This window comes from Arthroderma uncinatum (genome assembly GCF_011692745.1).
Source record: "Arthroderma uncinatum strain CBS 119779 chromosome Unknown scaffold1, whole genome shotgun sequence".
In the NCBI taxonomy this organism is placed as follows: domain Eukaryota; kingdom Fungi; phylum Ascomycota; class Eurotiomycetes; order Onygenales; family Arthrodermataceae; genus Arthroderma; species Arthroderma uncinatum.
In genome coordinates this window covers 1,221,359-1,233,964 of record NW_022983863.1, presented here as the reverse complement: position 1 = coordinate 1,233,964, position 12,606 = coordinate 1,221,359, and the positions used below count along the sequence as shown (strand labels likewise).

At 49.9% G+C, this 12,606-nt stretch overlaps 6 protein-coding genes across 6 annotated transcripts; 3 read left to right on the top strand and 3 right to left on the bottom strand.

The window, feature by feature from the left end:
* Window positions 1-1,722: 1,722 nt before the first annotated feature.
* Window positions 1,723-3,140, top strand: GIQ15_00377 (uncharacterized protein; the record flags this gene model as incomplete). The annotated part of the gene is made up of 2 exons (XM_033547794.1): window positions 1,723-1,804; window positions 1,879-3,140. The coding sequence occupies 2 exons, from the start codon at window positions 1,723-1,725 to the stop codon at window positions 3,138-3,140; spliced, it is 1,344 nt and encodes a 447-aa protein (XP_033408745.1).
* A 307-nt stretch (window positions 3,141-3,447) lies between these two features.
* On the bottom strand, window positions 3,448-5,326 carry GIQ15_00376 (NEDD8-activating enzyme E1 regulatory subunit; the record flags this gene model as incomplete). The annotated part of the gene is made up of 3 exons (XM_033547793.1): window positions 3,448-3,453; window positions 3,552-4,871; window positions 4,967-5,326. The coding sequence occupies 3 exons, from the start codon at window positions 5,324-5,326 to the stop codon at window positions 3,448-3,450; spliced, it is 1,686 nt and encodes a 561-aa protein (XP_033408744.1).
* An 834-nt stretch (window positions 5,327-6,160) lies between these two features.
* GIQ15_00375 (ribose-5-phosphate isomerase) lies at window positions 6,161-7,045 on the top strand (the record flags this gene model as incomplete). The annotated part of the gene is made up of 2 exons (XM_033547792.1): window positions 6,161-6,536; window positions 6,612-7,045. The coding sequence occupies 2 exons, from the start codon at window positions 6,161-6,163 to the stop codon at window positions 7,043-7,045; spliced, it is 810 nt and encodes a 269-aa protein (XP_033408743.1).
* Window positions 7,046-7,194: 149 nt separating this feature from the next.
* GIQ15_00374 (mitotic checkpoint protein BUB3) lies at window positions 7,195-8,384 on the bottom strand (the record flags this gene model as incomplete). Its single annotated transcript, XM_033547791.1, has 4 exons — window positions 7,195-7,330; window positions 7,607-7,948; window positions 8,027-8,321; window positions 8,375-8,384. 4 exons carry the CDS (start codon window positions 8,382-8,384, stop codon window positions 7,195-7,197), a joined length of 783 nt encoding a protein of 260 aa, XP_033408742.1.
* Window positions 8,385-8,643: 259 nt separating this feature from the next.
* On the top strand, window positions 8,644-9,856 carry GIQ15_00373 (Atpbd1b protein; the record flags this gene model as incomplete). Its single annotated transcript, XM_033547790.1, has 3 exons — window positions 8,644-8,932; window positions 8,994-9,094; window positions 9,188-9,856. The coding sequence occupies 3 exons, from the start codon at window positions 8,644-8,646 to the stop codon at window positions 9,854-9,856; spliced, it is 1,059 nt and encodes a 352-aa protein (XP_033408741.1).
* A 93-nt stretch (window positions 9,857-9,949) lies between these two features.
* GIQ15_00372 (phosphatidylserine decarboxylase) lies at window positions 9,950-12,347 on the bottom strand (the record flags this gene model as incomplete). Its single annotated transcript, XM_033547789.1, has 4 exons — window positions 9,950-10,314; window positions 10,477-10,590; window positions 11,084-11,218; window positions 11,270-12,347. The coding sequence occupies 4 exons, from the start codon at window positions 12,345-12,347 to the stop codon at window positions 9,950-9,952; spliced, it is 1,692 nt and encodes a 563-aa protein (XP_033408740.1).
* Between the last annotated feature and the right edge of the window lie 259 nt (window positions 12,348-12,606).

Below are 12,606 nucleotides of genomic sequence, written 5' to 3'. Positions count from 1 at the left end.
GAGCCCGTTACCATTAGAATACGCTTGAAGATCGTTTTCTCTAGCGGCCTGACCAGATGGTCCATGGCATGGGGCTATTTCGCCCAGCGTATTGTCAATTGGCCCGGCTAATTTGGTGGCGCCTCAAAATGTTTCAACCAGATGGCGGAGGGTCTCGGCCAGATTTGCTTATCAAAGTCCGTATGCTTAAATCTACAGCTCGTCAGTCACTTTGTACGTCTTCCTGTCGCGATGCTGGGGAGGAAAGTCATCGGACGAGCTGCATAGACATACCCAGCACCCTCAGGGGTTCCCCAGGAAGTGCCTATACGCCGTTCTTGTATAGAACGAGTCTGCGACTGTAGCCGATCCTACACCCCTCGTAGTCGGTATGCGCGAGGAGAACGACGGAGGAGCATTCATGTCCACACCAACTCCTATCTCGCTTTAACTGTTATCTCGCTTTTCGCTGTTGGTCGGGGTGGCGAGCGAAGGCATCGTTTGGCCAGGGTGAAAAAGTCCATCGTGAAAACATGCGAGTCGGGCCGAACCAGCTCGAAGCCGAAGAGCCGTAGAGTTAGCAGTTCGGGGATGAGAGCCGGTCCTATCTACTTGTAGACTTGTAGCAATGTCAAAAGCGCCAGGGTCGGATTAATTATCACAACTCCCTCCTTCTGAAGTCTGAAATGATTCCTGCTCTGGATACGCCAGCTCATTCGCTTAGAGCTGATCAGGGGAGAACCATGCACCTCGATGGAACCCGGGCAAGGCTGTTTGTGGATGCGCAAGATGCTCCCCTATTGGAGAGATCACGAAGTAAGCTGCTGGCTAGTTGAACGTAACTGTGCATGGAAGGCTAACTATCCAGCTCGCTCGCTCGTACGTACGTACTTGGACTACGAACCCGGACGATGAAGACGTTGAAGAAGCAAACATGGGCCCCTTGAAACAGTCGGGCTGAGTATCGGAGGCCAGTTTCGATCTACCTCGACTTCCAGCTGGTCCCGTATCACGCCGCGCCCACGGCGGAGTATATCGTGAATTCGATCTATCAACACGCAGGATGCATGCATACATACTCCATAGATGGCGAATGCAGACTCCCGGTATGCTGGATTACACGCTCGCAGAGAGCGTACGGAGCAGCAGAACATCTTACCGGGCCATCTCGCCGTGATACGAGAAGGCAAAACTTCAAACCTCCAACTGCCAGCCAAAGCCGTCTGGCTTCCGTCGAACGTTAATCTTATACTCGAGGAGTAATGCAAGCAAGGGGGACATAAAAAAAAAGTACTCCGTACGGACTCCTGGGCAAATCCACCCCAATATATTTTCGCCTTCGAATCCTCCGTAACTGGCGCAGTACGCGGTCCCTGGTCTGACATGTCGAAAGTGACTTTTTCTCTAGGCCCTCAGCCTCCCTGGCGGCCGCTGGTTCGGCCAGGACGCCGACTGCTTACGTCCGGTTTTTTCATGCTCGCTGTTTCGTCGAAGCAGGCTCTGCCTTTGTACGGAGGAGACTAACGGCTCGGTGGCTTTGCTTGCTTTTTAATAGTCAATCGATTGTGGCATTTTTTTCATCCTACTCGCTGGTCCAGGCGTAGACTTGATGCATTCCCTTGACCTTTAAGCGCGCAGTTCGCCGGCGCTGCTCTGTTCGTCCTCGGTCCATCCTGAAATCGATGGCATAATCCCCTTCACGGAGTACGGAGTAGATTCAAGAGCATACCGGGCCTCGTCTTGATGAAGGAGATACGGCATTATGGCCTTCTGGCCTTGATGGGCTCCCCCACCGTCATCGGATCCCCTTGGCACTATTATGACGGTGCGTTATACCCCTCTGCCTTAGATGGGAGTAAAGGGGCGAAAAAAGAAGCTGATAAGACGGTTGATATATAGGTAGAATCGTTGTACGCGATATAGTGTCTGAGTTCTTTGGCTCTGCGCCGGCTCCTACACCTCCTCCCTATGTCACCAACACCTCCCAGACAGCCCCTATACCGCCGTCGTCATGGCTTTCCAACCTGGACTCCTGCCATTGTCCCATCACCTACGTCCCTATGCTGCCTGTAGAGTGCAATGGAGACCTATTCTACGCCACAAGACCTCCAGAACTCGTATATACCACCATCACCGAAGTACATACCATCAGACCGCTCGGCTCTGCACCACCGAATCCTCCAACCCTCATCACACCTCCGCCGCCATGCTCGACATACAGCTGTCCGCCCAGCCGCTGTAAGATGGGCATCGGCATCTTCCCTTCTATGGCTCCTCTCATATCGACTATCAGCGTTACCAAGAAGACGACCATCTTGGGTGTTCCTTCTGCTGAACCACCGCCGTCGTTTAGAGAGACTGACTCTGATAGCCCGGGAGGACAGAAGACTCCCACGATGACTTCGCCGGCTGGCGGCTCCAACGGTTCGCGGCCGTCTGAGTACTCACGGTCTGATTCCCAGGGTGGTTCCAAGGGTGATTCCCAAGGCGATCCCCAGCCGACTGGCGGTTCTCAGCAGAATGGAAGCTCTCAGCAGAATGGCGGTTCTCAGCAGAGTGGAAGTCCTCAGCAGAGTGGAAGTCCTCAGCAGAATGGTGGCTCCCAGCAGAATGGAAGTTCTCAGCAAAATGGCTCTCAGCCCTCGGGAAATCCCCAGCCGTCCAAATCCACAGTCGACCCTGGACCTATAACCTCTGGTCCTAGCCCTTCCAATGCGATTCCTACCAGGACCATGCTTGATCTAGGTGGTGTCCCAGTCACCATCCAAGAAACTGGCTCTATTACTATCGGAAACGGCCCTTCACGCACCACTATTACTAGCAATACCACACCTACCACCTTTGTTGTAGACGGCCACACCTTTACCGTCAACCCTTCAGAGGTGATCTATCTAGATACCACATTCCGCCTCGGCGCGGATCCTACAGTCTCCCCACCTCTGATATCAGGCAGCTCTAACCCGTCTGATGGAGGTGATGGCCAACAGGGCATCCATACTGACAGCGCAGGGAATACCATATACCCCAGACCAACAGGCACCGCAGGCGGTTCTCCTCCCAACCGTAATCTTGCGATACGAAAGGCCGGTAAACTAGATACTTCATTTATTCTTTGGATAGTAACCACAGTTATTTTTGGCGGGTTTGCTGGATTATTATAACGACCATTTACCCTCACCCCCTTTTTTCTTCTTCTGAGGTGGGGACTTGCCCTTTTATTAATTGGTTCAATTAGCGATGTATTATAAACATAGCATAGAAGGGGGATGCTTACCCGCTCTTTGCTTTTATCCTTTATATTTCAAGCATTATGTTCTCAATTGCATGGTCGCAAATTTCTTCCATATGTTACATTCAACCTTCTTGATATCTGCATTTTCCTACAATATTATAAATTTTACGTTTTAAAAACTTATCAGGGAGGCAGAACAGTGTTCGGTAAATCAAAACTCTGCCATATAATATTAATTAGATCTAATAGTTTAAGCAGTCTAGCTACAGTAATTTAGGTGTGTAACCTACTCTGTTAGGCTAGTCCGTCACAACCTAAACATCTCTCCCCGAGATCTTACCCCGTCTAGCAGAAAGGTATTGTCAAGCGGCACATATTGTCTAGTGAGCACTTTGAGAGCTTCCTGGGCAACGCACCCTCCCGCCATGGCGGAAATGTTATGGAGCTCGCCAGCTCCTGCTCGTTGTACTTCTGACACAACGGACTTGATCTGCGTCATCATCTCTGCCTCGCTTTCGTCAGTACCCTCGCCGCCAATACCGTCTAGTTCGAGGCTAGCGAGAAGCTTGGAAAGCATCATGGCCCAATTCCCAGAGGTTTCGAGATACGATGGCCCCTCTGTCGTTGTTGAAGGGCTGGTTTCTTGAAATTCTGTCACCAGGCCGTCGAGTGTAGCGAGAGCGATAAAGATAGGAATAAGCGAGTCGGGGTTTTGAAGGCTACTTTTAATTGTTTTGATTGTTTGTTGGGTGTCCTCAGCTGTACCCTTTAGGGGTAGGATGGGAATATCACGGCCCCTTATCACTTTAATATGGGCTGCGTTCTTGCAAAAGGTTTCAATCTCCTTTTCGGATATAGTCGCCTCCCCCGAGCCGCCTCGTAGTTTATCCTCGAGCTTTCGAACAGTGGCCACAACTTCGGCTGCATCGGTTCGTGCTTTTGATTTATAAATGTTCTGTAACCAGATATAATCTGCAGACTGGGCCTTCATGTCCGGTAGCGATCCCGATAATGGCAAAACGGCATGCTTATTATAAAACTCCTTAATTGCGGACGCAATTATCCAGAAACTAGCCGAGTTACTTGTTAATTGTGAGCAATGGTCCATTTCAAAAACAGCCCGCAAGTCACTACTTAAGGAGTAGGGCCCGACGCTCTTTAAAACAGCGGCCACAGCCTCGTCGAAGTTTTCCTCGCCGCCGTCTGAGTTATTAGTTCTGGCCATTGATCGAACCATGTCCCGGAACTCAGACTTCTCCCGATAATTCTGAGGACACTGTCCGTCATGGCTGGCCTTCCATTTTTCAAGAAAGTGCAGCAGCAGTACTAGATAGGGAACATGCCCATGCTGGTGATCGTCCATGCTATCCAGGTTTTCTGCCTTTTTAGCTACCTCCGCGAGCTCTGGCCATGGATTCGTTAGGCGAAGGTCTTCGGTGGAGCTGGCATCGGGGTGGGTTTCGACTATAGGGAAAACGGGTGGGAGTTGTAGTGAAAACGATGCGTAGAATCCTACCGAGTGTGTATAAATAAGGGGTATTTCAAGCCGCTTTGCAGCTTGTGATATGGTTCGGAGCGTGGATTGCTTCATGGGTCCGGAGGCAATAACAAGCTGATGCTGTGGGAGAAAGGTCTCGTCCTTAAGCAAATCTAAAATGGGCTAAAAAAATTGATATAGATTGTTCAATCAGACAGGAGTTGCTTCAATAAAAATGTCAAAGAAAAAAAGAGAATATATTATGGGGAAGATGGTACCTTTGAGGAATAACCTCCGTCGACATCCTCGTTCAGCTCCCGCAGATATTTACACGTCTCCTCTGCCCTAGATTTACCCAGACTATCTTCAGTCAAGAAGAAGTTTACCCCCAGGTCAGGCTCAGAAACAGTTGCGGGATCAACAATGGTGAACCCGCCTATTCCAGGCAAGACGAGATTCTTCAGGGTTTCGACACCCACAACGCCAGCTACCTCGAGATTGTCGCTATCTACTGGGCCATCGGAGTTTATTAGAAGCACTCTAGAGTCCTCTAGAGCTTGTTGGCCGCTGGCAGCCCACAATCGAAGCTGGCGATCGTACTTCCTCTCCTTCGCAGTAGGACCAACGTGAGCGGCCATGTTAAATGCGTTTGGGTCCCGGAGATGAGAGATAGCAGCCTCAAGCCCTGCCTTGCAGCGTCTCGCAGCCCCTCGAGCTGTCAAAAAGCGGTATATGTATAGTCAAGGAAGAGCTTCTCCTGCTTCGTCTTCTTCTTCTGCTTCTTCGTCTTTCTTGCCCCGCGTAAACAGCCCAGGTTGGCCTAGCTTATGTAAGCAAAATCGCGTTTAATATCACGTGGTTTGTACCTCGGGAAGTTCTTTATCGATAGCGACGTTTTCCCCTTGAGACGCGACTAATTTTTACTACTTGAAGAGTCATTAAAGATTCATATTTCATCTCATGCACAGAGTACGGAGTATAAGAAGAGACTTATTCAAGGAATTGGACAGGATACCACTGTGCATAGCTATACTTGCCGGGATTAAACATCTGACTAGAACTATAACTAAACACAAAGACAGCTGAACGCGGAGAACACCCCCGCCATCCGAAGTATTGACCAGATCTATGAAATCGATACTAGCATCGAAGAACTTTCTGTGAGTATATATAGGCTTTAACGACTATATATCTGCCTCCAATCCGCCCTGGAGGAGGTGGATACCCCTTTTTCCATCATTCCGAGAACACCCCGTTTCTCCACAACAATTTTGTCCTTTGACTAACAATTGGTTATAAGGTCAAAGATCTCCCCGTCATATTCTTCGCTTTGCGCTCGCTCTATAACTTGTACAGCCATCCGCTTCCCAATAAGCCGTCAATCATCTCCCTGCCCCTCCCCCAGAAGAGCATATACCCAACCGTCGTCCCTCCAGTCCCGCTTCCTATCGACCAGGACACCTGCGCATAAAATGGCAGATATAGAACTCGCAAAAAAAGCCGCTGCTACCGAAGCAGTAAAGAACCATTACCCCCGCGGCGCAAAGTTCGTTGGTATTGGCAGCGGAACTACCATCGTCTATGTTGTCGAAGCCATAAAGGCGCTGGGTATTGATACCTCGACCACGAGCTTTGTGCCCACCGGTTACCAGTCGAATCAATTGATTGTTGACGCGGGCTTGACCGCCGTTGCCTTCGATGCACTGCCACAGGGAACAGTGCTAGACGTAGCGTTCGATGGCGCGGACGAGGTCGATGACGATTTGAACTGCATAAAGGGCGGAGGAGCTTGCTTGTTCCAGGAGAAGCTCGTTGCTCTACAAGCCAAGGAGTTTATCTGTGTTGCCGGTATAACTCCCATACCCCAAAACAGCACCGTTTCTTGATTCCTAGTTACTTGTTCACTAACTTAGCCACGGGCAGATTGGCGCAAAAACCAAAGCCGTCTGCTCACTTCCTGGCCATCGATCCCGATTGAGGTGGCCCCTCTAGCTGCGCGACGAGTAATTGGCGAATTGAAGGTTCTGGGGAGCCCGAACCCTCTCCTTCGACAGAATCCAGTTGAGAAAGCAGGCCCATTGAAGACTGACCAGGCATTCCTCATCGTCGATGCACCATTCCCAGCCCTACTCTTGCCATCTGATATTGCTGCTGGAAAGAAGGCAGAAGGTGGTGTCTGGGAGGTAGAGGCACTAGCCAAAGCTATCAATGCCATCACCGGCGTGTTGGAGGTAGGTTTGTTCTGCGGGCCTACTGGCCCTCAGGCTCAGGCCAGCGGAAGGATAGGCGGACAAAAGCCTGTTGCGGCCTACTTTGGAATGACGGATGGAACTGTGACTTCAAAGACGGCTAAGTAAAGCCCCTTAAATGGGCATTTCTATTTCTTTAGCGAGCCTGTATCTTTTGCTTTAGGTAGGGAAACCTTCGGCGAAGGTTACATCATTATCAATGCATTATTACATTGGCATACTTGGTGAGCGAGCGAGAATGTGGTATATAGTCGATTCTACTTAGCTCCCTTCCCCTTCGCTTCCGTCTCGCTCAGCTCCCGGATCATCACCTTGACAGAGCCTTCAGGGACATCGTCCTTCTCGTCCTCAAACCCAGGACTAATTCCAACTAAAAGGTATTTGCCATTGGAACTGAACGCCAAAGCAGCCACGCTAGACGGGTACTTGGGATACTGCCGTATCCTTCTCTTCGCAATGCCATCCCAAAATGCGACGACACCATCACCACCTCCAGACGCAAAAGTGCCAAATACGGGGTGGAAAGCGAGCGCATTGACTGGATAAACGACGTCCACCCCGTCAACGTTCTGCCGATGACATTTAAATGCATACTTTCGATCTTGAGATGCTTCAGATGGATCGAACCATTCTACTGCCACTCGCCCTTCTATACTTGATGATGCATACCCCGCGTCATCGGGCATGCATGCCACAGCCCGGGTCATAAATTTGAGACTGCTCTCCCGACGCTGCCACGGTTCAAGCTCGAGTGTGTGAGCCGGGGGTTGGCTACCGGATTGTTCAAGGAATGTGGTTAAGGATTTGAGGTCGTAGATGTGTAACGTTCTTGAGGCCATGGCGACAACTAGTTTGGTGGGAGTAACTGAGAGAGAAAAGGGTTTCGATGGCAGTGGAATCGTTGCGGGGGCGCTGCTTCCATCGGCTTTATGAATATGTAGAGTCACGTCCCACGACGCAGAAACGACCAACCCGTGCTCTTTGCTGTATACCACGGACTTTACGCCCTGGCTGTGGGAGCTCAACACCGTCTGAGTGGAAGCCCGTACATCGATCCTTAAGAGTTCACATAGCAACCTGTCAGCGCACCTGTAATTCGAGACATCAACTTCGGCATCCGGTACTAACTTCCTAACATCCCAATCCAGCCCACCGGTATATAATTCATCCTCGTTCTGACCAAAACAGACATCTAGAACCGGCGCGCGATGTTCAAACTTGTCTATAAGTTTCCCCTCGCCAATGTTGCCATTTTCGTCTCTTAGATCATACAGATACACGTTCTTATCCCATGACGATACCACAAATCGCGTTGAATCTGGCTCCGGGGAAAATTGGACTGCCGATATCACGTCCGTCGGTGGGTTCGAGACAGCGAAGTGGTCTATGGGATGTTAGCTACTTTAGTCGTTCTTAGTCGGGGGTAAATCTGCATACTAGAAGCCATTTGCGGACACCCACGATGCGCTAATGTGTAATGGACAATTTCTACAAGACGAGAGGCAGGTAAAATGAGAACCGGGACTGAAAACTCGAGCTTGTTGACCTTTGTTGAACTTGTTGTATCTTGTCGAACTTCTTCGAAAATCGCGGGAAGCTTCAAAATAGTGGTTTCTGCCACCCCCCACCGCCTTCTGGCTGCTTTTCTTATCGCTTTCTTCGCCTTCAAGTTTATACAAGAACTCGCCCGCTGCCCAACCCGCACTATGCCGTTCGCACAGCTGGTAATCGGCCCTCCTGGGTCGGGGAAGTCAACCTACTGCAATGGAATGCAGCAGTTCATGTCCGCCATTGGCAGAAAATGCTCTATCGTCAACCTTGATCCAGCTAACGACCAGACATCATACACCCCTGCAGTAGATGTGCGCGAGCTCGTCACGCTGGAGGAGATCATGAAGGAAGACACCCTGGGACCTAACGGTGCTGTCTTATATGCGCTGGAAGAACTTGAAGAGAATTTCGAGTGGCTGGAAGAAGGGCTAAAGGACCTTGGAGGTACTCGGCTTTACCCCTCTAGATATCGATATCACCGAGCTCTAACTGTTTTATTTAATAGACGACTATGTTCTATTCGACTGCCCTGGCCAGGTGGAAATATTTACGCACCATAGCTCTCTTCGGAATATGTTTTTCAAGATTCAAAAACTTGGGTATAGAGTGTGCAGTGCCCTAACTAGCTCTGGATTTGAATACATTTGGGAACTTTCCACTGCGCGTCGATGTGATCAATGCTAACTCCTTGACCTGTAGCTAGTCGTGATACATCTGGTTGATTCCTATAACCTCACTCTCCCGTCCATGTACATCTCCGCGCTATTGCTATCTCTTCGAGCAATGCTTCAAATGGACCTCCCCCATCTCAACGTCCTCACCAAGATCGATAACCTCAGCAAATACCCACCCCTCCCATTTAACTTGGACTTCTACACTGAAGTCCACGATCTCTCCCATCTCATACCGCACTTAAATGAGGAGGCACCGTGGCTGGCGAACTCCAAGTTTGATGCGCTGAATTCCGCAATAGTCGAGCTAGTGCAAGATTTCAGCCTGGTGGGCTTTGAGACCTTGGCGGTAGAGGATAAGAAGAGCATGATGAGCCTGCTTCATGCGATTGATCGCGCAGGCGGATATGCATTTGGATCTGCAGAAGGAGCCAATGATACAGTCTGGCAAGTTGCTGTTAGAGAAGGGATGGGAGTAATGGATGTAAAAGACGTGCAGGAGAGATGGATAGACGCGAAAGACGAGTGGGATGAAAAGGAGAGAAGAGACTGGGAGGCAGAGGCCAAGGCTAGGGAAGAAGCAGCGCCGAAGGGGAGCGGCGGCGGACCTCGTGATGACTTGGACATGGATATGGATGACTTGATGTCGAATATCCCGCCGGACATCGGCGTAAAGGTCGTAAGGAAAAACAAATGATTATAATGAATTATGATATGAACGCCTTTAACGGATAGAGAAATATACCGAGGGAATATACGTACTGATTTGTAGCCCGTCATCCAAACATGACTATTCACTGTCATCGTCACCTTCGCTTCCACTCTCTATACCAGCAGCGAGCGCACCAGGGCCATCAGCAGAGTCGGTAAACATGCCTTCAAGTGCGGCCTTCCCTCCATTTTCCCATTCTTTCGTCAGCTTGACCACCTCATTTCGAGCCCTCCTGATGGCCTCTAGCTCAGCCTTCTTCATGGTACCGGACACTCGTACTACGCGGAATACACATTCCCGCTGCGTACCGGTACCTTCCTGGCCAGCAGGCCGGCATGATGAGGGGAGGCTTGACGTATATGTCAGAGCAGACCAAACCAAGCGGTAACTCGCACGAGGACAGCGTATGATAGCCGTTGATGTTGCAGGCGATAAATATTTCACTATTCCAGCGGTCAGTAAAAGGCAACGAACAGCGTGTATATGATCCAATCGCAATTGCACTGGATATGGTATAAAGCAGGAGATAGACGCGTAAATATCCTCCATAAAATGAATCCATAACCTCAGGCTGCATGATATAAGAATGATCGCGATGTACTGACCACTAACAGCACCAGCACCAGCGCCTCCTAACTTGCCCATCCCCCAGTCGCCAAACATCTCAGCCACGGCTTCTCTGACCATCCTAGCCAGGGCCTGCGGCGTGAGCGCATCCGCTGTTGGACGGTGGATCTGTAGATGGAATTCATTTTCATCCCGCTGTTTCTGCTGAGCAAAACTCGTCTGGGGCGGCGGGTAGAGGATGTTGACGAGAAGATAGCGATGTTTGAGACGGACCATATTCGTGGATGCTGGATGTAAGAATTGGTATTATTTCCGTTCCCTATCGGTTGATATTTATTCTGTGGTTGTCTGGATTAAATGTTTTGGCGACATGAAATTTGATGGTGGAAGTTGTTTCAACGTCACCTCATCAATTGCACTTGAGCCAGCTACCTCCATCTAAACATGAACATACATTCCATCTTCATACGCTCATTAAACAAGGGAATATAACTTCTATTGACGTGAACATTGCTTAATCCTAATTCTAGCTGGATATGACCTCTACTCTATATCATAAACTCTGTAAAAATGGCACCGCCGTTACTACACCTTATACCCAGATACCTATGTATCATCTATCATCCATAACAGTTGCCAGCTTACTCCTGACAGGAAGATTATCCATCATGGTCTCAGGATACATAGCCTGCGGGATCCAGTCTAATTTCACCCCGTTCCTGAATATCAGACAATGAGTCGATCCGCCACCACGGAACATACCAAGCTCATCGCCCTTCTCTATATTTCCGTACGGAGCAGTTATACAACAAGTCGACACCTCCGCCATACCCACGGCAAGAAAGCACATGAGGCCGATACGCGGATCCCTTGCCTCGATGAAAATCGCCGCCCGAGTAGCGACATGCGTGATGTAGAGCTGGGAATTGTCCGGCCCGCGCGCGTCTGGCCCGTATTCTGATGCAAAGCCCGTACCAGGGGCTGTGGCGAAATATGTTCTTTTAATCAATCTTTTCTCTACGATGGTGCCTGAAACAGGGGAATTCCAGCGGTGGTATGACTCTGCGCTGAGAAAGGCCTGGTATACCGTGCCACCACTGAACTGGTGGGCGCGGGACTCTGAACCAAGTATGTCTTGGAGGGAATATTTGCTTCCCTTGAGCCAGAAGGGTGTTCGCTTCGATACGTTCTCCTGATACGATAGCGGGGATGATTCGCATGCGTTGACTATGATGGCGTCACTGTCGTTTTGCGGTAGTGGGCGAATCCCCGGACTGAACTTGCGGGTGAATAGCTGGTCCCAGGACTTGTATCCGTAGCATTCAGTTTGCTGACAGTCGAATAGCTCGTGGAACTGAAGGTCTGTTCTACCACGGAGATTTGCCTTTCTGGTCATCTGGGCGATGGCAGCGTCACCGAACCAGCTCCTCTCCCGTTCAAGGTCGCTCTGGGGTATCGATGAGGTTAAGGTGAGGTTATGTCCCCAGACACTTAATATCCGCTTGATCTGATCGTTGACTCTCCTATGTAGGAAGAACTGACGTCCACTGTTCGTGTTCATAGGCCAGTTCAGCACGGCGTTGAATGGGAACCCAACTAGGCCTGCAACGAAGGCGTCATCATACCACTCTGGAGCTCTGGGTAGTAGAATATTGAACAGGTGAAGCATTGCTCTGTAGCTTCGGACCTGCGGCCGATTTGTTGGGTCATTCCGATAGGGGGCTGTATTGGGTATCTCATCGAACATGGACGTAGCGAGCATGTAGAGTATCGGATCGGTTTCGATCAGGTCTTTGAACTCTTGGATGACCGGTGCAAGGCTTGAGGGGGTATCTTTGCCATTCGCGTCGTCGAGGATATTTCCAAGCCAGCGTTCGGGCGCATGGTTTGGCGTGACGAGGACCCTCATGTTAATATCTAGATACACGATGGATTAAACCCATTGTGCTCTCCAATTGTCTATATATCGTCAGCTCGCTTCCGTCTAACCCTTGTATAAGCCAATATTTAGTCTACATCCTGCATGCCTTATTTTTGACATTGCAGATCCAATTATAAGAATAGAGCAGACGTAAGTAGTTGCCATTCATTGACCGGGATGGACTTTCTACGCAGATCCCTGCAGGGCTAAAATCTCAATCTTTAGTCCACATCTACACGTAGACAAG